The 25,705-nt window shown below is 45.5% G+C and overlaps 1 protein-coding gene across 1 annotated transcript in view; it reads left to right on the top strand.

The window, feature by feature from the left end:
• The first annotated feature begins 2,993 nt into the window (after positions 1–2,993).
• PSTPIP1 (proline-serine-threonine phosphatase interacting protein 1) overlaps positions 2,994–25,705 on the top strand; it is a 58,071-nt gene continuing 35,359 nt past the window's right edge. The window contains exons 1-3 of the mRNA XM_038146639.1: positions 2,994–3,788; positions 19,505–19,605; positions 23,221–23,295. Of these exons, the coding sequence (XP_038002567.1) occupies positions 3,756–3,788; positions 19,505–19,605; positions 23,221–23,295 (209 nt within the window). The 5' untranslated portion in view covers positions 2,994–3,755. The remainder of the gene's footprint in view (positions 3,789–19,504; positions 19,606–23,220; positions 23,296–25,705) is intronic.

Here is a 25,705-nt window from a genome sequence, read left to right as displayed (position 1 = left end):
GGAGAAAGCCAGTGTATTGATAAAGCATTCAAAAGGTGTCAGAGAAATTAAAAACATCTTTCAGAAGTTACATGAATTTATAACAAGAAGAGGGGTATAAAACCCCAAATAACTTCATTTTCTCATTTACAACATACTTCTACTTTTGTCCCAAGAACCCGATCCTGTTCGTGCTATTCAAGGCCCCAGTGACCCTGAATTGGACATTGCACTTTTCCACAGTTCTCTTTTTCCTTTGTTTGCCTTTGAAACATCTTCAGGGGTAATGATAGTTTTAACCCATACAGAGCACAAAAAGACCCCACATTTCTATGATACGAACAATTTGTATCACAATGTTAATTCTAGAGGAAATCCATTCATGTTCTATATGATTATGGCAGAGGCTGATGATCTTTCTCTTGGGTAAAACAGCAGAACAGGGTCCACCTCTCGGTGATGGCCTCTGTTAGAAACTGCTATGAAATGTTAGATAAGAGGTAAGAACAGAGCCTGTGCAATCAGTCTTTATCAGTTATGGGTTCTACTGAAGAAGAAGGCCAGCAGGACTGTCTTGCACTGTGAGACTGCTTTTGGAAGGGTGTTCTAGCAGTTCCCTCTAACAGGAGCAGAGGGAGTTGAGTTTCAGGGCTGAGCAGAGTCTGGGGTGGGGTCTGGGCTGTGCTGGAGCAGCCTCCAGCCACAGCCACCGTGGCCCAGAGCAGCTGGAACAAACCAAGCCAGGTGTTCAGAGGCTGCAGTTTCTGTTTCCATGGGAACACAGACTGGCTCCTCACAGAAGGCAAGGTGATTTCAGCATTTTAAATGGGTATGATTTGGGATAATTTGCAAGCCCCTGCAAATTCGGAGATCCATTCGTATGGAATCAGAACGGCGGGCACAGCTCCGCGGCTGAATTGTGTCTATTTTGGCCTGGTTCTCCTCTGGCACTGGTTTCCTTGCTGCTGCTGTCCCCAGGCTGTGGGGCTCAGATGGACACTGGGGACTGGGCTGTTGGAGTTAGGACATGGCTGTACTGCAGCCATTGTTTGGAAGCCGTATCTCAGATGTAAGATTCTGCAGGCTGGGAAAGACTGCACCAGTGCCTTCCAGTCTCCATTGGCATTTCCCAAACCACCATTCCAAGGGACCACAATACACCCAAGGACTTCTGACAATTACAACCATCTCAACACTGGGATTATCTGAGTATTCAGCATTTCTCTGTCTTCAGCCTTAATGCTTTTCACAGACTCCTTCATCCTCTTGCTATGTAGAATAAAAGGTTTACTGTCTACTTGATCAGACTCATCAAAGTACCCGGACTGGAGACCTCCTCTGGGCTGTTCTGAGGAGCTCACCAACTGTGGGATTCACATTCTCTGAACCTGAGAGAAGCAGTGAGAGAAGCAGAGAAAAGAATGATCAAAACAATTCTTATCTCATTTGCTGTGCCTGTGTTGTGCCAAAGTAGAATGCAATATGGAGATTGTTTACCCAGAGTGATGGGGGTTTGTTTCCTTGGCCTATCAGGGCCAAGCGTGTGTGTGTGTGTCAGGACTGTCGGCTGACGGCCACGAGATTCTGTGCAGCTGAGTGCTTGGCAGATGCAGTTTAGATGTAATGTAATATAGTGTAACATAGTACAGAATAATCTAGTATAATAAGTAATTAGCCTTCTGATAAGATGGAATATTCCTCATCATTCCTCCCAGATGTTGGGCAAAAATACCACCTATAACCCACAGCACAGTGAACTGCCCATGCTGATGGCGCTGGACAGAGAGCGTCCCTGGGAGCTGCTGGGAGGTGACTGTGCTGCACCAGAGCTCTTGGGTGGGATGGATGCAGGCACAGCCCAGCATGAGGTTCAGTCAAATAATCGCCTTTGTGGCTGAGGCCAAACTAAAAATAACAGGAAAGTAGCGTAACATTTTAGAGGGCTAAAACACTCTAAATAACACTCAGTTATTTTTATGAACCCCAACAGCAGCAAATATGGTTTCAAAACACAGCTGTAACTTGGAAATAGTAACAGGAAACATTTGGGTTTGGAAGGACTGAGATAAAACACTCTAAAAAGATCCTTTTCTTTTTGGATATAGATCAAGTATGACTAGTGCCCATGCCCTCAAAATACATTTTTTCAAGGAATTTTCCCTTCTGGAAGAAAGCTTCACTCCTTTCTCCTCAACACTGTCTGCAAGTGAATCCTCACATTTCTCCTCCCACTCATGCAATGATGCTTTCTTTCTCCCACACCTCTGACCCTCCAGACTCTCGTCTGCCCTCCTCTGCTTGCACTTCATTTTCCCTCACAAAGTCCCTGCACATTCCCTGTCTTCTTCAGACCATCAGGAAGGAACATTGCAAATTCTTTCAAACACCAGCTACAGATTGCCCGTGGAATGAGTAGGGGTAACTGCAGCCCCCAGCTGCTGCAGCGCTCTCTGAGCAGAGTCCTGAGTCCCGCTGGAGCCCAGGGAAGTGCAAGACTTCCCCACTCGGAAATGATCTGCCCGGGGCTGCTGCTGGGGGCAGCAGGGAAACGGCAGCACCCAGAGCAGTGTCAGTCAGTCGGTTGGAAATCAGTAGGTCCTGATGTGTTCTTGGTGGGGACAGACAGCTTTTGCATAGGCAACCACCACGGTACTATTTTCCTTTTCTTTTCCTACACCCCAAAAATGCGAATGAGTATTTAAAAACAGGTATTTAAGAATGCTTAAAACATCCTAAGGAGGTGAACAGAGGCAACCTCACCTGGAGGACAGGTGCTTTGGAGAGTGTTTCAGGGAAGCTTTAGAAGTGCTCAGGTATTTGCAGCTGTGTTATAACAACTGGAGGAGCAAATTTGAGGAGCTGCCTGAAATACCTGTCAGCAGTGTGCTGAGTGTGGTCTGGGTGCTGCTCCTTCACTGGTCTGTGAGGCTTCACTCAGGTCCTGGTGCTAACAAACTCGTAGCTCTCTTCTTTTTCAAGACTTTGGATTTTACTTCTAAATTTCACATATCTTGCATATTCATTTATGTGAGGGCATGCAAATCAGGAGTGTTCTCTACATCGACATCCAGGTATCTAAATGTGTGCAGACACCTGCACATTTCTCAGGGTTCTTAATTTAACCTGAGTCCTGAAAAGCCTTTCCAGCTGCAAAATGCAGCTTTGAGCTAAGTGTCCCGTGTGCAAAGGCATGGGCTTCTGCCAGCCCCAGAAGGTGCTGCAGAAATGGGACACCTATGTTTCTTTTTCTTCTTTTTCTAAAGACCACAGCATTAGAGAATAGCTTGTCTCTTTGTATTGTGCTGGTTTCTTTTGCACTGTAATTGTCCTCTCTCTTCCTGCAGATGATTAAATCATATCACTGAACTTAGTGCCTTTTTTCTTCCCCTCTATTTTTTTCCTGTCCGCTCACACACACCCATGGCAAGGAGCAGCCTGACACCATTTGACATCTCCTTGCTTCCTCATTTCAATATTAACTGTTTACCAGAAGAGAAACAGGTTTGGGGTGCGGGTGCTGAGCACTTGCCTGTCTGTGTGTGAGCAACAGCTCTTTTGCCCTCTGTCCCTCACAGCCACAGGTCATTTCTGTGAGCTGCCTGGAGCAGCCACATGCTATTGGCACCAGCCTGACTTCAGCAGGGACAGTCTGTGGATGTGCTGCACTCTCTGCTTGGGCTGGGGTGCAGTGACAAGGCTCAGAGCTGTGCCTGCTGCTGCTCTCACCCCACAACGGGCTGGCTGAAGGATTCCTACACCTCCATAGAGCAATAATAATGACCCAGCTGCAGTTTAAAGATGCTTTTTGGGTAAGTGAGCATTTACTATGTGTTTCCTATATTCAATGTATCTGTATTTTAATTTTTTTAAAAAATATAGCTTGGTTCTGTGTACAGTTTAGAACTAATTTAATGCTGTTCTCAATTTAGTTTAGTAAAAATCAAATTTGTCTCCAAGCAAAAACATAGTGTTTAGTAGTGTGTTTGATCCTGGGCAGAAGGATGCAGTGTAGAGAATATATCCAGTCCCCATAAAACCACTGACATTCCCAGTTCCTGTGCTAGGGCCAGAAGCCTCTTTTGAAAGGGACATGGATTTGTCTGTCACAGTGCTAAGAACCTGCTTGCAGTGAGTGTCCTCAGCTCTACAAGTGGCTCCCAGGTGAGCTGTTGCTAATTATAGGCTGAATTCCCTCCTGTTTGGTGAAGAGCAGAGCCAGCAGCTGTGAGCAAAATGCTCCTGCTCAGCTCCTTCCAGGCTCCCACCCTGCTGCCAGGAGCATTCCCAGGCATGCACAGCCCAGGAGCTGTGAGGCACAGCTCAGAAAGGACCAGCAGTGACACTCCACAACTAAGCCCAAACACTCACAGCTGACCTAAAACCAGCAAACACTGAAACAAGGAGATCCACTCCATACCTGTTATTTGATTTTTGTTTGAAAATCCTTTTGGTCTCTTGTTTTCAAGCTCTTTCCCTGCAGTTACAAGGTAAAAGGAGTTTAGTAATTTCTCTGTGATAATCTGAGTTTCTCTTGCAATTGGAGAATGAAAGTTCAAAATCAAAATTCTATCACTGCAAAGTTGAGTAAACAGGATGTTATGTGGTCGCCTCTTTTCTGGGCAATCATTTATCCAGCATCAAGGACTGACTTAAAGACATGAAGCTATATTAACTCTTTCTGCCATTGCCTGGCTGTTCTTTCTGCTTGCAATCTCTTTCTCTCCACCCACGCTTCAGGGTAAACCCTCTCTTGGTAGAAAACAGAAGGGCAGAGGCAAAAACACATTTCAGTGAGCCACCATCCTCTGGGCACTTCCAGGAAGCCCTCCCCACCCCCACTGCAGCACTAGATTTGAACAGGAGCAGTTAAAACGAATAAAAATACAATGAGGAAATACGAAAGTCGGTGTTGATGTTAGGACTAACTGTGCATGACCACACCTTTGTGAGATTCTCCTCGTTTGTGCACCCACTGACTGCACAGTGCTGTGCATGGGTGGGACACAGCTGTGGGCCTGTGCTGCCCTGGGAGCCTCAGCCCTTGTGCTGCTGAGCTTCCTTGGAAAACAAGCCACCTGACTTTCAGAGCTGGTACCTTTGGTATAGTTACTTTTCAATGCCTTGGTCTTCAGGGAGAATCAATCAAGCAAGGGGAGCAGTGTGAAGGTGATTAATGCCAGCTGACAATCTGGCCAGGCTGGTTCTTCATGGCTCTTCTTCCCTAAACTTCTCTCCTGTGCTTAGTCACATTGCCATGACTCAAATCCTCGCTTAGCTTTGAAGCTAACACCTTATTTAAAGGAAAGCATCTTTGGATTTCCTATTTTTTGGCTGGAAATGCATTGCCCAGCTTGATTAAGAGGGCAAGAATGTATCTGGTTGCAGGATACAAGCTTTAGCTGTACAGTTAGTCTTTAAAAGTGAAAACTTACAGGATATTGCACAACACAGCACAAGCGTGCAGCATGCTCCCCAGATCACAAGATCAGCAAATATTTCTGCATTCATAAGGTTCTGTTGTGAGAGGAAAATGTATTCATGTGGTTTGCTTCAGCGAGCAATTATCTCCTGTATTTGGTCAGTACACTGAACTGCCTTTCTGATTGGCACCCAAAAGGTGTTTGCCCCGTGGTGGGTGCCTCAGCACTGAGCCCTGATGAGGCATCCCTGAACAGCAGCTCCCTGCTCCACCATCAGGAAACTTTTGGATAAGCAGGGGTTTCCTCAGGACCTGCCTTAATGTAAAATATGTAAAGAAACCCTAAAAGTAGGAGATTCCCCCAACTGGCAGAGAAAGAGCACCATTCATCCCTCCCCAAAGTTCTCCCTGTTCATGAACATGGTGTGCTGTCTTCCAGGAAAATATAACTTGTTCCTCATAACAGGTTTGAGTTTTATCCTCTCTTTTCCAAATAAATGTAGCAATGATAGTACTATACTAAAACTTCCACACCTAGTTCATTTTTATTTTCTTTGTAGCATGGCCTGAGCAAAAAAAAAGGTGTATTTTTAATTAGTTTTTATTTCTAAATACTTCACTCTATGTAATGATTTAAGGCACAGTTGCTCAAAGTCTGCATTAAAATGTGCTTCTTAGCAGAAGTTCTCTGATAATATTTTTTGGAAAATGTTAAGTGAGATGGAAATTCAGATTGGGTTTGATAGCCAGTGCAGGGCAGTTGCTGATGGATTAATATTCTGCTGGGCTGCTGTACAAGCCTGACAGATGTTACCTGTCTTCTCTAGCATCACATGAGACAGGTAGGGAAATTCCCATGTTAAAGAGGAGTGCGTGTGTGGCACCAGCAGAGTTCCATGTTAATGGGGTTATGTTAACAGGCAGAGCAACAGTAATTTTGTTTGTTACATAAACCACTATCCAAGAAAATCTTTCCCCCTCAGTCACAGACTGTCTTTCTGAGTCTCATTCTCTGTTCTTGCACTCATTGTTGCTTTTCCTTTGCAATTTCTGTCATTGCCTTTTCCTTCTATTTAGTCTCCCTCCAACCTGCTGCTCAAAACTGCAGCTGCAGCCCCTAAAATGCATCTATTTCTGGCCAAGAGATAGGAAGGTGCTGGCACCACTTCCTGGCTTTGCCATACCCACCTGGGAACAGGGAATGAGGAAAACTTCCAAAGGAGCTGGTTGGTTTTGGGGCAGGCTCCAAAGTGCCCAGAGTTGAGTGGGAGCAAATCTGTTCCCTCGAACAGCTTTGAATCAAACTCAAGCAGCCAAGTCAATTCTGAAAATGTGTCATGGGCTCCTAAGGCACTTAGGATGCAAAAATAAGTGCTTGAAGTGTGAAATGCTTGCTCCTTCTCAGCTGTGGGATGAGCTTGGGGCTTGTGAATTCTCACAGCTCGCATTTAAAAGTGTGGGGGAGATGCAGGCCAACAAATACGAAGCAGGCCTTGAACATGAGCAGGGAGGATTTGCTCCCCTGCCCTGCTGTGGGCTGGTCCTTTCATATCCCTGCCTGTGGAGCCGTGGTTGTGGTCAGACACTGCAGCAGTGGGAGCCATGGAAGTGCTCCAGGAGCAGGGACTGTTACCAAGATGCTTTATGTCTCTTGCTTTGACTTCAGGCTATGTTCAGCCTCAGGTTCAGTGTGAAGTTGACTTTGTAGATGAACCTCTCAACTCCTACTGTAGCTTTTTCACACAATGGTCTGTTATATATGCTAAAAAAGATGTAATTAGCTTCACAAATTATTTAGCTTCTGATGAGACTCTTAACTGTGGAACAAGAGCTCTGTGGTGATAAGAGTCACAGTAAAGCTATTTCCTAAACTTATTAGGCAACATGCTGAAGAAATACAGCATCAATTGTTTCACTCTATATGAAGTTTTTTTATAGCAGGAGCTACCCTGCTTTCCTGTCGAGGTTGAGCTTTGCAGGGCCCATTGTTTTGCAGCAGGTATGCGAGGAGGAAGTGATACTGGGCAGGTTTGTTGGGAGGAACTGGAGCTGGGGAGGCTCCTGCCAGCCCAGCACCCCCAGGCTGAGCTCAGGCAGACAGAGATGAGGCTGGCAAACCTTCCAGCCTGGCGTCCCAGCTTTGCAAGAGGGTCCCACCAAGTTTGATTTGAATGGCATGGCACCAGTTGCATCTGACCCTACTGACACAAGGCAGGTTAAGATAAATTATCTCCCTGCACAACAGCACACAGGTGGGATCTGCTGTCAGCACATCCTGCATCTCCCTGAGCTCCAGAGGCATGGCCATGGTCCTGTAGTTCCTGAGCTCCAGGGGCATGGCCATGGTCCTGTAGTTCCTGAGCTCCAGGGGCATGGCCATGGTCCTGCACTGCCTGAGCTCCAGGGGCATGGCCATGGTCCTGTAGTTCCTGAGCTCCAGGGGCATGGCCATGATCCTGCACTCCCTGAGCTCCAGAGGGTCCTGCACTCCCTGAGCTCCAGAGGGTCCTGCACTCCCTGAGCTCCAGAGGCATGGCCATGGTCCTGCACTCCCTGAGCTCCAGAGGCATGGCCATGGTCCTGCACTGCCTGAGCTCCAGAGGCATGGCCATGGTCCTGCACTCCCTGAGCTCCAGAAGCATGGCCATGGTCCTGCACTCCCTGAGCTCCAGAGGGTCCTGCACTCCCTGAGCTCCAGAGGCATGGCCATGGTCCTGCACTCCCTGAGCTCCAGAGGCATGGCCATGGTCCTGCACTGCCTGAGCTCCAGAGGCATGGCCATGGTCCTGCACTGCCTGAGCTCCAGAGGCAGAGGCATGGCCACAGTGCTGGTCACATCCAGGCCAAGTCATCACTGCAGGATATGTGGAAATTGAGAATAAAGGGGGAACCAGCTTGGAAAAGTTGGACTGTTTGCCCAGCTGATGTCTGTGTTTGTTGTGAGGTCGACTTCATCTCCACAGAAGAGGCTGCTCTACTCTTTTTTTACATGTAATTTCTTCCTCCATTTCCCCAGCTGCTCAGGGACATTGGCTCCCTGAGGCAATGAGAAGCACCCATGGAGGGTGGAGGGGGAGCAATCACAAGAGTCATTGAAACCAGAGGAAATTACAAGTAGAAAACCTGAGCAGTCACTGTGGCTGTGGAAACACTGGTGCTTCACAAGTCACTTCTGAGCAGAGCACAACAGCTAAAATGAAGCTCAAATGAACTTACACTAGATGAATGGATTTACAGAGAGTTCATTTTGGGCCAGTGACTGAAATAATTAGACACTTAAATACACTTCATTATAATTTTCTGATGACCATGTTGCAACTGAGAGGTTTGAATATTAAAATTGGTTGATCGATGAATTAAGTCACTGTGACAACTTTGTTAATATTTTTCACAGCTGTATCTGGTTTGTTTTGATCCATCTTGCTCTGCAAAAGTTGGTTGGTTTTACTTGGGCTCAGGGAAGGGGAGGATTCTTATTTCTGCCAATTTTAAGCGTGCCATGAGTCTGTATGTTAAATATGGAATAGGTGAGTCATGGACTCTTTGCCCACATGTACACAGCTACATCTAACCAACACCACTTAAAGAGTGTTTGTCACACCCAGCCTGAAATGGAGCCTCACTCAGAGATCAGAGGGTGTCCTCTGGTTTGTTAGAGCAGCCCACTGAGGTGCATTTTCTGAGGCAGAGTCACAGAATGGCCGAGGCTGAAAGGGGCCTCTGGACATCTCCAGCCGAGCCTCGCCCAGCACAGGGCCAGTCACAGCCAGGAGCTCAGAGTAACTGCGCAGATGGAGACTCCTCAGCCTCTCTGGGCAAACCGATACTGTGTCTCACCACTTCTCAGCAAAAACCTTCCTGTGCTTAAAGAGGACTCCTTGAATTTCCACGGGTGCTTGTTGCCTCTTGCCCTGTCACTGGATGCCCCTGCAAAGCCCTGGCTCCGTCTCCCCTGCTCCCTCCCACAGGAATTGAAACACACTGAGCGCCTTTCTGCAGGCTGAGCAGTGCCAGCTCTCAGCCTCTCCTCCCACCATAGCTTCTCCAGGGTGAATCTCAGAGTGTCCCTACGAATCTCATTTCAACAGATTCTTTCCTGGCAGGACTGGGTGATTCACAGCCTGTCCCTTTCCTCCCTCCAGGCTGACACTCCTGACTCTCCTGCAGTGCAGCAGAGCTGCCTCTCTTTCTTCAGTCACTGGCTGCAGACAGTGAACCTGGGCTGCTTTGTAGACACAGGGGAACACTTGGAATTTCAATCCAGTAACACTCATTGCATGCTTGTATGGAAGGCAAGCTAGGCTGCTTGATTATATTTCAGCTCCTTTAGCTCAAGAAGACCTTTTTCTGATTTCATTTTCCTGCCTTGCCACAGCAAGGTAGATTCCAGTGGGCATTTGGCACAGAAAACACTAGTTTCATCTCCAGCTTAATCTAGGTTTTGTAATAAAACTTTTCTCAGCAGCCATAGTTCAATAATATACGAAGTTTGCTGTGTCGATCAGTAAGAGTTTGGGGATTTGAGGCTGAGATGAGGTGAGGGCTGGGAGAACAGCTCTGCATGGAGATCACTCAGGGTGTCAAAGTGAAGAAAAAAGCCCACATTGAAAATATTCATCTGGATCCCAATAACTTTTCAGTTCCCCAGAGAATTATTCCCTTACTGTACAAAGATTTTAGTACTTCCTTAAAGTGGTGGGAAAATGTCACTGAACAAGACTGAGGAATTGAAAAGTTCCATAGCTCCTCATGCAACTTTATCTTTGCTTGAAATGAAAGGCAACAGTCTAGGGAATTAAGTGAAAATGTACCAGCTCAGGCTAGCTTAGAGATATCAACTCCTGTGATTCCATTCAGAGCAAATAAATAAATAAACACAAGCTTTTTTCCTTTAATGTAAGAGCTTTTCAAATCCAGAAGCTATTTCGTGCTGCTCTCAATTTGTTCAGGCCTAATGTATTCCTAATATGAAAGAAAAATAAAAAATAAAGGGTGGGGACAAAGACAAAAAGAAAAATAGGTGGTCAGCCCCTCTGAGGTCTGAGTCTCATCACTTGATGCTCCTTGCAGTAGGCGCTGTAATTACTGAAGGGTTATTAACAAGTCAGGACTGACAAACTGCCCTGGGGCTGCTGCTCAGCAGGATGGAAATCCCCAGGGGCACCAGGAGAAGGAAAGGAGGGCCCTGCCATTGAAAGAGCCTGGATGAACATTTGGTTAAGACATGGGTTTCTGATAGAATCTTTTTTTGTGGGAAAACACGGTTTTACTGGAAGTAGGGGTGCTGTTTTGGAAGATAAAGCTGGGCTTTGACGAAAAACTTCACACCTGGTAAAGGCTTTCTCTGGAGATGGAGAATTAAGGTGCATTTGCTAACCAGAGAGGAGGAGGAGGAGGAGAACAGGCTGCTAAAAGCCCTCTGGGAGCTTTTAGTGGTTCTGGGAGCTCTGTAGGGGAAGGCACACTCTGGAACAGGAACTGGAGCTTTCCTTGCCCACAGCCACTGCCTGCAGCCTGGAGTCCTCGTGCCACGAGGTTCACCCCCAGATAAAAGAGCTGGAGAAAGAGGTTCAGATGCAATTCCCCTTCCGTGTACAGGCAGCACATGGGGGGTGGTGTGGCAGCTGTGGCAGGGGGTGTCTCAATCAGACACTAATGGAGTGTAAGAATGTTGCATCATATTGAGTAAACGGATGTGTTGAAAATTATTATTTAGAAGGCAAAGATCTCTTGTGCAACGGAATTGGTAACATGTAGATAGTGAAATAATATTTACTAAGAAATGAAGGAAATCTTTAATTCATTCCCCTTCTACAGCATGACTCTGGGAATATTTCCTGAAGTTTTACCATTCCCCATGTGCCAGGGGACACCAGGAGCAAAGAGAGCATGGGTTCAGCAGGGACTTTTATGAAGTGCCTTTTTCAGAACTGACAGGAAACAATTCTAAGCATTTTAAGACAAGGAGGAGAAAGACACATAGGGATTTTTTTAATAAATTAATTTACTAACTAAGCAGGTCTGGTTCCAGTTCCTGTAAGACCTGGTGGACAGTTGTGTCTGTGCTTGAGCAAGTCAGGGCTGTTTCAGGTTTCACTCACCGTGGCCTGGGACAGAGCTCACAGTGCTTGTAGAAGAAGAGGAGCCCTCTTATAACAGAGAAGGAAACTGGAAGTGGATGAACCGAAGAGGAATAGAAACAAAAGTAATCTCTGACCATTATTTTGTGTAAAACAGAAGTGTCCTCTACTTGTAAGATTCTATTTCTCTTCATTTTTCTTCCAGTTTCTCTTGTGTAGCTAATGTTACTCAGTAGGAGACTGAAGGAACGTCTGATCTCACCATTGACACGTTTATCTGTCATGTTTCAGAAGGACCATGGCAAGAGTGCTGTGCCTTCTGAAAGACAGGTGCAAATCCTCACTTCTGGCCTCTCTGTTGGCTCCCAAGGAGAAGCCACTTTAATTTATGGATTTAGCTGTTGTCTGAAGTCATATGGAGAAAATACAAAGGGATGCTGCTACCTCAAACGTGTGTCATGTAGCCACATCAAGCTCCCATTAAAAACTGGTGAGGGATTCTGCTGCCTCCTGTCCCATTTCTTATTATCCCCATCACAGAGGTGTTCCAGAAGTTTGTTCTCTATGGATTTCCTGAATGGATTCCTAGTTTTTCGCCATGCTTTTTGTTGTGATGCTTATCTGTCTATGGCTCCTTGCTCTTTCTGCTAGCACAGGAGCACTGGGGCTTTGAACTGCACTCAGAACAATGTTTAATCAAATTATTAAGAAGACAACCTAATACAGAGGTAATAAGCACAAGCAGAGTCCTTTTAATTGACTGGAATTGAGACTTTCCAAGGCTGTTCCCTGTGTGCCATGAGTCTGCCAGCCAGCAAACCACCTGCAAAAGTGAGGCAGGCTTTTGTGCAGCCATCACTTTGGATCTGTGCAAATCAGGGGGGGATTAAAACACGAAGAGAGCCAAACAATAAGCTGTGACTGTAAGAATGCCTAATACCTAACACATGAGCAGTCCAGGATGCCAGTGAGAGGGCGAGGGCTCAGGAAGCTGAGGAGCAAATTCCTCTGTCAGCAGAACTCTAAATCAAGCATTTCCTTCTCAGAGAAAACCCTCAGGGTCAAGAGCAAAAGCCCACGGGGGAGTTACTGTTCTGCTCAGTGTCATTTGCACTGCTACTGTATAGTTTGTGGATCTCAATTTCACTTTTACCTCTGACTATCCTGGCTGCTGCAGGTCTGAAGTCTGGTGAGAATCTCACTACAGGGGCAGTGGGAGAGGCAGTAGCAGCCCAGCAATTGGAATGCTGCTGAGGCAGTGTTTTTTCCCTTCTGAGTTTTGAAGGTCCCGTTCAAGGTTCACCTCTATGCTGTTTTCTGACAATAAATACCATTTTCTCCCCATGAAAGGTACTGCATGTCAGGTCTAGGTAACAGGCTGCAGCAAAACTGCAAACTAAGCCCCTGTAGAAAATGCCAAAGTCAACTCGTGGAATTATCACCCAAATGTCCCTACCTACATCCTGAGCAAACATTTATGTTTCTGATACACAAAGAGTGAATTTACAAGAAGTGACAGAAATCTTGTACAGCCAGCTTCAACCCACCTACTCTTCCTTGCTTTTTCTGCTTATGTGGGGAAAAAAAAAATCAATACTTAAAAAAAATTAGATTTTTTTAAGCTTATATAAATTCTGTAGTCAGTCTTGGAAAGCACAAGCAACCATCACATTCCCATCCATTCCAACTGATTTCAGCCAGGAGGAAAAAGGAACTCTTACACAGTACAGCATGAGCAAATGCTTTTAAACCCAGTTGATTATGACATGAACACGTGTGAAAAAGGTCTCATATTACAGCCAGCACTGGTCAGGGGAGAACATTTTGGTCAGAGGTTTCTGATGTGACACCACTCTGCTCTGGGCATGGTGACCTTCCCCCACGTGTGTGCTCAGCTCAGAATGGGGTTGCTGAGCCACCTTTTCAGCTGCTAGCACATTCCCAGGGCCAGGCAGAGGAGGGCCAGGCTAAAAAGCTGGGGTTGGTTTTGAAAAAGGGCTCTTTCATGTGCCCCTGCGGTGGAGCAGAGCCGCGGAGCAGGAAGCAGCAGCAAGGCAGCTCTTATCACAGCAGGGCACCTCTGAGATAAGAGCTGGACAGGGGATTTCAGCACACACACAGCAGGGTGCTCACTGCTGTCCTGTTTATTCCAGGAGAGCGTGTGCAGAAAGACAGCACTAAACTTCCCAAAACACTTTGTATCAGGAGTATATTTCTAGAAACACTAGGAAATTTTAAATTATACCAGGGGAAAAACCACGAAACATAAAACGAGTGATTGAACTACAGTGAAAGGCCATGCCATGACAAGAAATATCCAGTCCAAGGTACTTGGAGATTCTAAGTCATGCTTAGGTCTGTTTGCTGCTCCTCTACACATACAAAGCCCTTGGCAGAGCACTTGACAAGGAGACTGGCAGATCAAGGGAACAAGATTTGAAACACTCAGGGCCAGTACCCAGTGGTATGATGCAAGAATACAATTAATTGATTTAACTCAGTCAGAACAACTTACTTTCAGTCCAGGACTGAGATATCATGTGTGATACCACTGTGGATAGAAAGGATTTCTTTCTGACAGTTGAAAAAGATATTGTCAAAATGATGCTTATTCAAAACTTCACTGTGCCCTGTTCTCTCTAAACTTCCTCCTCACACCAGTACTTATTTCCTTTTTAACTCTGGAAAAGTGGATCTTAAGTTTTTGTTTTACTAAAACTGTTACAAGTTGACCTAAACTAAACAAGATATGAATGCAAAACCAGTTTGATTTAGAGAAAAATTCCAAAAATACCCATAACAGATTCAGTGTCAATTATTTTTCTCTTTGAAAATTTGTATTAATAGTTTATTTGGATCAGGTAGCAGCATTTAGCATTTTCAGTCCATAACCATGTGAGAACACTTCTGATACAAGCTTTGGAAAAACATCATTAGGAACCAAGATGAGGAATGAACTTTAAAAACTAAATACTTTCAAACTTAAGCAAAAGTGTGGGAGGGAGGTTTAAAAGATTTTTTTTTTCATATTAGCAGATAATACATTTAAAATAATTCCTAAACGAGGGCAGGTCAGGCTGAAGGAACCCCTGAGAGCTCTGCTATGGCTGTCATTGCTCATGGCAGCCCCCCTGAGAGGCAGAGCAGGTACTGGGTGTGGATTCTGATGCTCTGTTTAGCACCACAGCAGCTCAGCGCTGTCCTGCTGGGTACTGAGCAATGCACCCAGTGTCTGCTGTGGAGATTTTCCTTTTCCAGCCCTTCCTGCCCATCAGGGGGGTGCCACTGCCCAGCTGTACCCCGGGGTTACTGTCCCTCTCACCTCCTGAACCCGGTTCCTTACAGAAAGCAGGTGAGCAGGTGCTGCACCTGGAGATTCTGGGATGAGGCCTTTCCTGCTGAGAGGCAGAGCTGCAGCTCCCAGAGCCCTGCAGGCAGCCCAGGTGGAGCTCTGGCACTCCCCAAACAGGACACCCAGCCTCAGCAGCAGAGGCTGCCCTGGGGGAGATGCTAAGGTGCTGCCAAGCCGGCTAATCCTGCAGGAGCAGGGAGAGCTCTGAGCTGTGCTATGTAAAGTACCTCTAAACAAAGCCCTGGATGGGCAAGCCAGGTGCCAGCATGGTTAGAAATGCTCCAAGGAGAGCAGCCACAGCCACAATGGCCTGATGAGCTCATGGCACTGTGGCTATCACCAGCTGGACATGCAGGGTGTGCCATGAGTGCTTTGTACATGAGTTTGGCTGGTTTTGCTTCAGACCATCACCAGCTGGACATGCAGGGTATGCCATGAGTGCTTTGTACATGAGTTTAGATCATTTTGCTTCAGTTCAGTCCATTGGAAAAGCTATTTACTGAGAGTTGCTTCAGTAATGAGCACAGCATTTTAGTCTTTCCTCCTTGATATTATTACAATAGGAGCCTTTTCACTTCAAAATGTAAACTCTTGTACTTCAAAAAGCCTTGCAGTTCCCTCTGAGCACCCAGCAGCATGAGGCTCAGAGGAATATGTTCTGGAATAAGGCTGATCCTTAGGGAGTTAAAGACACAAGGTTACTCACCTTGGTGCCACAAGAAGGTAAGAAGACATTATGTCACCCCCCCAGCAATCCTGGTACTTCCTACCCTCTGGGCAGGGAACTGACACTGCCAGTCTTCCCTTGCAGCCTTCATTACCAAAGCAAAATCCTCAGAGCCTCTCCCTGATGGCTGCAGGAACCAGCTCAGAGCCAGCCCTGAATAATCTCTCCCACAATTAACTGCCAACATTTGCCTGGGTGGTTACCCATGGAGAAACCTGTACCAGCAGGGACAGGGCACAGTCCCAAGGCACACATCTCACAAGAAAATGCTGATGGGAGGGAGCAGCACTGTTAATCCTCAGAGGGAAAAAGTGGAAAGAAGAATGGGTATCCCAGCATGCTCACTGTCATCATCTCTGCTTGCAGGCTTCCATGCCTCCTTTCAAGTGTTCTAGGAAAAGCTGTTCTGCTTAAACTGCAGCGCAGAAGTTGTAGTTTATAGGGGTTTATAGGATAGTTTATAGGGTTTCAGTTCCCTCCACATTTCTTTTGTATCTGAAGGAACCGTGCTGCTCATTGCACTGGAGGGAAGCGACTTTTGTCACTGGGCAGAGGGGAGGAAAGGCTGCCCCTCCTTTACCAGGGATTTTCAAGAAGAAAACAAGAAGACAATCCCCAGGCAGAGAGCAGAGCACACGTGCAGAGTTAGGGGGTGAATTTCAGGACAACACAACTCTGCTCACAACACTGAAATCCCTGTCAAGTACTTCTTGTTGGTAATTATAGGCCTGTTGGACAACAAGGAATAACTAATCTTTTTTAGTAACAAGGATTAAATCCTCTTTCACAGCACACACGCTTTGACTAAGCAGAATCCTTTCATTGGCAATGAGAGAAATTACTGGTGGTGAGTCAAATCACCCTCTTCTAAGCAACTAGATTTTAGTATAAGCAAATTATGTTTCACACATTTAATGCCTATATTTATTATCTAATTAAAGCATTTTTCTAATTTCTAAAAAATATAAAATAGTTCTTTGACTATTCATTAGTTCTTAGAATCATAACAAAATCCTTTTCTGAGAAGTACCAAGCACTGTCTGACTAGTGCAGCTTAACAGCTTTTGCAAAACCACTCAATGCGGGCGCTAATTATAACACAAAATGGTAAATGGAAAATAGAATAGAGGCGAGACAGCTTAGCAAGGCTAGATGGTTGTTTAATGAGATCCAATCTTGCTGTCTGATTGTCTTGACAAAGAAAATGTGGGGTCAGTTATGGTGCTACACAGGAAATCCTTAAGACACTAGATAAAAAACAAAACGGGGCTGAACAGACAAAGCAGGGGAAGAACTCTAAAATGGGCAAAGACACTGATCTGGGGGAGGTGCTGGATCCTGCCATAAGACCTGAAGAATGGGCTGGAAATAGCTGTGCTTGAAACAAACAGGCAGAATGAAATATTGTACAGGAGGTATCTGATAACCTTCAAGCGTGGGGTAACAGAAAACAGATAGAAATCAAAGTTTCAAAGTACAAAATGGGAGTAAGAGATCAGTAGTGAAAAAATCCAATATACTCTGAGACCTTGTTGAATAAAATAGCAGGAGAGGAGAGAATTGCAGGTATATCTGTAGATCACAGCTCATTTAAGTGCCACTGCTATGATTTGATAGTGAAAGAAAGTAAATACAATCCTCTGTTGGACCAAAAGTGTTTCTTTGAGAGCTGACATTAATGCCATGGTACAAAGCATCACTTGGTCTTTACTGGAGTGGAAAGCATCATCCTTGTCCAACAGGGATTTATTCAGCCTTGAACAGGTGCTATAACAACACGTGGGAATCAATGGGATGACAAAGCAGAATGGCAGGACAGGGCAAAGGAGGTTTGTTTGGATGCAAGGAGAGGTTGAGAGAGGATGCAGTTGTACAACACGTGAAAGAAGAAATAGAGCTGTTGAAATGAAAGGGAAACATTTGTGCAAGTAAGCTGAGGCCTGAGTGATTCACGGCTCCCTTGTGGTTGGAAATTAAGCAGCAGTGCTACAGGATGAGTGACCAGAGCAGCTCACACTTGTCTCACCCGGGCTGTGGCATTTTCTCTCCCTCTGCAGCCCAGGCAGGTGGCACGAGCTGTTCAGAGCACAGCCAGAGCTGCTGCCTGCGAGCCCTGGTTTGGATTTCTGGCCCTGGTGTTTCTGAAACAGGGCCTCCCCATTCTTTGGGAGCAGAGAGGAGGACAAGGAAGCAAATTTTGAGATGAATTCCCCCCAAAATGAACATAGATTAAATGAGTGTCTGTAGTAGGGGTCCTCCTTAGGAGCCAAATCTCTCTACAAGGGCCAGCCAGGGGAACAAACCCCAGAGGAACCTGGCAGGCAGTGATGCTTCCTGGGGCCTGATGAAACCAGTGGACTCAGCCCATCAGGCTGCCCCCAGCACACTGCTGTGCTTGTGTGCATGTTTTTAGGTTGATAACAAGTTAGGGTTGCATTCTCTGTTTAGGAAATTTAATGAGCGTTCTCTCAGACATAAAGAATTTGTCATCCTTTCAGTGTAACAACTGTGCCAGTCTCAAAGAGGTGGGGAAAGACACCAGTTGAGTTTTAGCATTTACTGAACAAAGAGAGATATTGAACAGAAAGGCAGACTAACTTCACAGTGAGCTTATCCCTGCCTTTGTTGCCTGTGGCAGTGGCTGACTGCTGTGGTGATACCAACCCACAGGATATTTTCACTTACCTCATGGGCAGCATTTCTGGGACAAGAAAGCTGTGTACACAGCTATGGGATATAGTTGATTGCATCTGAAAATGTACAATTAAAATGCTGGAGGTGTGAGCTGGTTGTGGAGCATCTGACCAGAGTTTCTGCCAGGCAGAGGGAGCCATTTATAGTAATTTATTTACAGCAGTGATGCCTTCTGCCATTGGAATGTCCTCAAAAAAAAGAGAGAGGGGTGAAGTGCTAAGTCCATTGCCAGGGTATTATCAAGAACCTTTCCTACTTTTCTCTCTGAAGGGCAAAACTTGCTGCTTCTCATTTACTTCACAGCAGGATCCCTTCTTGTGATATGTGTGTAAATTGCCCTGGGAAACATTAGGAAAACTAATGTTTTGGGCTTGAGATCCTGTTTCTTCAGGGGTGATGGCTTTAACAATGGACTGTAGCACTGGAAATGTTACTACAGCCTGTAGGTTTACAGGAATTGTCTGCAGAAATTTATCCTAGCTCTTGAAGAATCAAAAAAAAATTGTTCCTAGATGTGCAAATCTGCCAGGAAGCCCCAAAGCCTACGTGAGCAGCACCTCACCTGGAGGAGCTGCCATCAACCACCACCGTTCATCCCCAGAGCTCCCCTGCTCCTCTCCAGTCCCAGCAACAAGGAAGCAAAGGCACAAGCTCAAGTGCCTAGCAGTTGCTTGCCAGTGGATCTTTTCCAAGTACCAAAACTTAAACAGCTGTCTTCTTCACAGTGGTGGTGGAAAGCAATAAAGTAAGCCATTTATTAAATGGTAACTGCTTAGGGGACAGTGGATGGATGTATAAACTGCATTCAGTTCATATGTAAGGGCTTGTATTGTAGATAAACTGCTGGAGGGAAGGAACACGCTCATTCTCTTTATGGTTTCACAGCCCGTGATTTTACCATAATGCTGTAGCATAAAGCTCAGCAAACATTCACCACTACATTTTCAATAGCATTATCACTATGTACTGGTTAACTCAGACTCCCCATGGAAAAATGGCTTGTCCTGATCCTGTTGTGAGGCAGTGGGAGGAACAGAACACAGAAATCCTGTCTCCCTGTGCTGTGAGCCCTCCCATGAAAACACTGCTGACCAGGTGGCACAGTCACTGCCCCACAGGCTGAGATTTGTACCGAGCTGACTCCGACCTTTCTTTTTAGAAACATGGTAAGAGGAATTAAGAAACAAGAATTAGAATTAAGGTAAGAGGAACTGATGTGCTGAACAGCTATTACTTTTTCTTTCTGTCTTCAGTGCAAGGAGTTCACCTTCCACACTGGCTATGAGGTGCTCGTACAGCGGCTACTGGAGGGGAAGAAGATGTGCAAAGATGTGGAGGATTTGCTCAAGCAGAGGTATGAAAATCAGAGTGAAAAAAGTGTGAACAGCCTCCCTTTTTGTCTCATTTGGCATCTGGAAGGGAATAGCAGGCTGTTTCTCAGTTTGGTATGTTACGAGCTTACCTGGAAAAGCCTGAATAATTTGAATCCCAGCCTTGTGATGTGAAGGTAGATAAATAGAAATCTCAAAGACTTGAGAAGGGAAAAGAAGGTTGAAAGAGTCAGAAACCCAGAGCTCCACTAAGACCCCTCATTATGAGTCTGGAAGTTCACAGTAGCACCTACATCCACAAGTAGCATTTTAAAGTTTCCCCTTTTGCAGGGCAAAAATGACTTGCACATTTTTGTTTCTCTTTGAACATGCTGTTGCCACAGGCGCTGTTTCAGTTTCCTGCCAAAAATGAGACTTTTTCAAATACAAAGCTACATAAAATGCTACCTAAAGCCTTACCCAGACACCCAAACCAGCCCCTGTTGTTCACCAACCTTAGCAGGATTTGAGTAACGATGTTGTAGTTCATGCTCCTGATAATGTGCTTCTTGGTGCTTCTCAAGAGCAACTATGGACAGCTGACAATTTTATGGGTGAGAAAATATGTATCACACTGCTGCTCTGGCTCCTTTGCCATTCATTTTTGTAGTTGTGACTTAGAAAAACAGCTCTGAAATTGGGTTCTGTTTTTAGGTGGCTTCAGCAGTTCCAGCATGTAGCATGAAGCACACACTTACTCAGGTGTGACATGTAGGAAAGACCACACAAATACGGATTATATATCCAGCAGGCAATCTCAGAGCAGCTCATCTCAGCACTGTCACCTTATGAATATTGCTCTGCCTTCCTGCTTTTTCTTCCCATGCTGTCCCCATCTAGTTTTTTGAGTTTAGGGTGATTTTCTGAAGGCTGATTTTAAAGCCCTGGGACTTTCAAGGGAGTGTGAGTTGTCAGACTGAGAGGTGGCTGTTTCACAGCCTGTGAAGTCTCCCATCAAAACCTGAAGCTATTTAAGTTGCTTTTCTCAACCACCAGTGGAAGACTGTGATATATTGGCACACATCACACAGTCTTGAAGTCACATCTGCCTGATGGCAGCTTAGCTTCAAGTGTTTAAAATAGCTCCTTTGTGCCTCATACCTTACAGAGATCAGAACTGCACTGCAGACCTCGGGCGATGCAATTCTGCATCGATGCTACACACACCTGTGCTCCTTCCAAAATATTGCAGAGGCTGCTGAAAGACGCAGGATGAGGCTTTTCCTGGTTTATGGTGGAGGCACAAAGTTTTTCTGTAAAGAAGAAAAAATACATGCAATTTTGCAAATATTTCCATGAGGTTTTTCTTACCCTCAAGACATGGCAGAGATCGTGTGTACGTGGGTGTGCCTGTGTGTGTACGTGCCTGTTGGGGGGAGCAAAAGGAGATGAGAAGTGGGCACTGAGTCAAAGATGTGATTTCTAGTTTATTGCTGGCAGATGTTCGTTTCAGCTCGTCCTCACGTCACTCATAGGAATGACCCAGCAGAAGATCAAAGGATGGGATGAATCTCTCTTTCTAGAGGCTGCCCATACCATGTGGTTCACGTTGGAATTTCAACAAGGACTCCTGCAGTCCTGAAACCAGCTGCCCTGGCCCTGGCCACACTAACACTCGATCAGTTTTCCAACCACAAATCCCCTAACTGGCCCAGAGAAGGGCCTAAGAGGCTTAAGAGGTTTGGGAGTGAGAAAGCAATTGTATTCCAGAACAAAGCTCAGGGTTAAAACACAAAGTATGTTCTATCTCTGAATGGCTGCAGGAAACCTAGAAGCTGTGTGCAGGAGTACTGGGAAGTGGGAAAAGCAGCATATAGATGTGAAGAGATGGTGTCAGCCTCCTGTGAAATCTGTCTGACCCTGGGCTAGTCCAGTCCCACCCATGCTGAGGTTTCAGGAGCTGAGACTGGCTTAAAAGCTGGCCATGCTTTTTTCCCATGAGGTTCTTGTGTACTGAGGAAGCAAAGTGGGAGTAATTACTGGAGTAATTCTCATTGCTGCACAGGCACTGGCACTAAGCAAAGCCTCTGACTCAGAAGTGTTTCTTGATACTGAAATCAGAAGAAAATTAATCTACTATTCTTCTGCAGCATTATGTGTCTGGAGTGTATTTCCATTTTGATGAAATTTCATTCATCTAACATGAAAAAGAAGCAGTGCCTCTGCACGGCCTGTCGCCATATTTTGCACCCTGTTCCTCTAACAGGAATGCCAAGCAGTGATGTAGGAACACCCCGCTGAAACACAGCAGTTCAGAGTGCAGGAGGGCAGCACATGCAGTGTTCCACACGTGGCAGCCATGGACAGAGGCCAGGAACACTCTGCTCCTGCTGCAGGGCCAGCACTGCTGCTCCAGCAGCCTGAGTGATCTCCTTGGGCTGGGGAGAGGCCCAGGATGAGCCTGCCTCAGGACCCAGGAGATGTGGATTTGCACCTCAGCACCTTGGCTACAGGGCAAGGTGCTCCCAGAGCAGCAGGAGGGGCGGTGGGACCCTCTCAGGGACCCACCCCAACAGCTGCCGTGGGGCAAAACTGCAAGAGCAGCCTTCAAACTGCTGGAACTCAGCAAAGACATACAAAGCACCTCCTGGCCAAGTGGGAATACTGATGGGACTAAAACCCAGCAGGGTTGTAGGGCCTTGCACCCACATCAAACTCGTTTTTTGAACAAAGAGTATGTTTCTCTAAGGTGCCAAGTTCCAGGCCAAAACGGTTTGAAATGCTTTGAAACTGCTTTTGAGAACTGGACCCTAAACAAAATCATCCCTCTCCCCAGGTGCTAGCACCAGGCTATCTGTTCATTATTTGTTACTGACCATTCCATAGTTTTCAGCAGCTACTCAAAGACTGACAACTCGGTTCCACCCTGGTCTTGCACCCAGGAGAAAGGAAGTAACACATTTAGTACAAATACTTTTCTAAAAGAGAATAGAAGTTTCCTCCAGTGCTGGGGGAAGGGAAAGCAAAGGAAATATTTGTATTTCTTTATTAACCATAGAAACAGAGCCACTTTCCTGAGTCACCAGTTACAGTTCCCCATTAAGTGACATTGTCCCTTCCACAAAGCTGCCCCAGCCTCACCACACAACCACCAGGGCTCCTTTGCTCTCGGCCTCCATGGCAGCTCTTCCAGCAGTGCCTTATCCTTCTAATGGATGGAAATACTCCTGCTACCCCTGGCTCCCATTTATTCTCAACATTTCTTGAATGGTTCCTTTGGAACCTACTCTTCACTGCCCTCACAGCCGGTGTTTTCATGGATTGAGTCAGCCACCATTTTTAAGTTCCTTTTGTTCTGTTCTGAACACCTTCATCTCACCTCTGTTCCCCTCCTTCTTCCCGTGAATCCATGTTTTGGGGGCAGAGCTGAACATGGCATTCCACAGGAATCAAAGCTGTGAAGATGGGCTTCATTTTTATCTCATTTCTTCCAGAAATAACTTACCCAAAGTATTTCAGAGGTTAACAGCACTTGAGGAGATAGAGAAATCAAATAAGTTGCATTTCTGATGTTTTGCACCTCAGATACAATGACAGGATTTGTGTAAATGTGATCCTGGTATCACTAAGAGAAATTGAGTAAGTTTTTCTTTTAACAGAGCACAAGCAGAAGAGAGATATGGGAAAGAGCTGGTTCAAATTGCCCGAAAAGCAGGAGGACAAACAGAAATCAAGTAAGGAATTATTTTATTATTACTGCAAACAAAATGATTTTGGAAAAAATACCAGACTCCTGTGTTTTGCCTGTGGATGAGGTCACAACCACTCATTTCAGTGCATTACACAGCTCTTCACAATGTGTAGGGAAAGTGGGGAAACACCACAGTCCTTCACACTGGGATTCACTATTTGTGAATAATCTCTGTGTAGAAACTGCCAGTAGGTCCTTTCCTGAGATTTTTTTTTTTTAATTTCAAGATTCTTAATGTTTAATATTTCCTTCCAAAAGGAGACCAAGTGATGGGGAAAAAAGAGAATGGAAAAGGTTGTGAAATGTTTAGGATAGTGGCTTGACAATTCTGGAAAGCTGATGAACACTGAGAGACTGACAGAACAAAGACCCCAGAAATCAGCTTCTGCAACAGGAAGAAAGACTTAGCTTAGGAATACAAAATATATATTTCTTTGAAGGGATCTAATTTGAAATAATTCAATGGAACTTCTGAAATACACTAAGATGACATATATTTTTCTCTGTCTCCTCCATTACTATCTTAAATTATGTATAAATTGTGTTGGGAGGGGAAGATAGATATTGGTACGGAATTTAACTTAATAAACACTGCTGATAAACTGCTGCTATTATTGATGGCAGCAGCAATAATGAGACATTTTGTCATTATTGTAACAAGTAATAATACAGTAATAAGTTGGCAGAGGATGAAGATGTGGGGTCACAGAAGACAATCCTGAAAGAGAAGACCTCAATCTAAACACAAACCAGTTCTATTGATCCGTGGGGCCTGCTCCCCTCGTCCATCCCATATCTCATTTCTTAATTAAAATCTCCTTTTCACGTTGATTTATCACACCCAGTGCAAGTGGTTTCCTGTCCATATTTCATGGGAAAGCTTGACCCCAAAGCTTTGCCCTGCCATGGCAGGCAGGTCCCAGTGATCCCTGAGCACCGCGGTGGCTCAGTGGTGGCACAGCAAGGCTGGCACAGACACTGCTGTGCCTACCCAAGGGGTGGGTAATGCCAGGGGAATGTACAAGACTTTCCCTGCCAGTGCTCCAGCTCTCCTGGCCTCTGAGCAGCAGCCAGGGATGGCTTCTGCCTTCCTGGTGGCTCAGTTCACTGAGCTAATCAGTGAAAAGGAAGGAGAAGAAGAAATATTCTGAAATGAAAACATCAGGTTAAGAATGGATGGGTTCTTCTCAACCCAAAGGCTAAGATCAGCACTCCAGGATCAAACAAAGGCTTCACCTCAACTCCTCTACTGGCAACACAGGGCAGGCAGAGCAAATGTATTCAGCAACAAGCAGCTTTGACTGCCCTTCAGTAACTCAGTGGACAATTCATGGGTCTGCCTTTTCTCAAGAGATTATGAGAGCTTGATTCAGAAGCAGAGCCAAGTCCCAGTGTTGGGATATGGATCCAAGTTCCCCTCAAGTTGGGGGAGGTTTGGAGTTGGGCCCAGCTCCACTTTGATCCAGCAATTTTATAGCTTGGCATGGAGGGAAGGCTGAGTACACAAACAAAGCTGTGCTGTGGAGCTGATTTACTGTGTTTCCATAACCCACACCTGGCCAGGGAGAGACCAGCTCTGCACTGATGCTTTTATCAGAGCAAGAGTCTCACTGTGCCTGGTCTGAAGCAGAGAGGACACTTCACTCTCTCTCATCCAGCATCCTCTGATTGTTTAAGGAATTACATAGATAGTGAAGGGCATTTGTCCAGGGCAAACAAAAAATCAGAGAAAATGAAAGTCTGTCCAGGGCTGGAACAACACAAGAAAATGCAGTGTTTGGTTTTGATGCCTTAAAATTGTTGAATTTTCTGTGTCTGTGTGTTCTCCTCAGTGTGAAGTTTCTGTTTGTTTATATGACATTGATTGCTGGCAGCAGTTCTGCCCTCAAGGTCAGTCCTTCAGGGAGACTTGCGGGAGGGAATCTGTGTACTCCCCATAATAAGAAAAGCTTGAAAGGACTATGCTGCAACTGTGCTAGTGCATTTTTCCAAGTGTTTCCTCTTTGTAGGACTCTCTATTTTCATCTAGCATACTAGGTCTTAATAGAACTACAAGTACTTGACAGGCTGAGCAGGGCTGTTCACATCTTCAAACGCAGCTTTGGGTAGCAGTATTTCTTAAAGTCTAATGTATTTGTACCTAAAATTTCCATCTGACAATCACCAGAAAAAAAGTAGCTTCCAGGGTTTTTTTGCAGACCTTCCTGTGCCATGTTATGTATGGAAGGGGAGCAGGAATTACTAATTTTAAATCACTCAGCCATTTTCTTGCTAATGCAAAATTATTGTCCTCTAGTCTTAAATTTAGCCACCTTTTAAATATCTCAGATACTAAGGCTTTCTGTCACTTCTCCTGGGAAATTCACACCGCAGTACTTCCTAATATCAGGGGT

This window comes from Motacilla alba, chromosome 10 (assembly GCF_015832195.1).
Source record: "Motacilla alba alba isolate MOTALB_02 chromosome 10, Motacilla_alba_V1.0_pri, whole genome shotgun sequence".
Lineage (NCBI taxonomy): Eukaryota > Metazoa > Chordata > Aves > Passeriformes > Motacillidae > Motacilla > Motacilla alba.
This window is presented reverse-complemented; position numbering and strand designations above follow the sequence as displayed.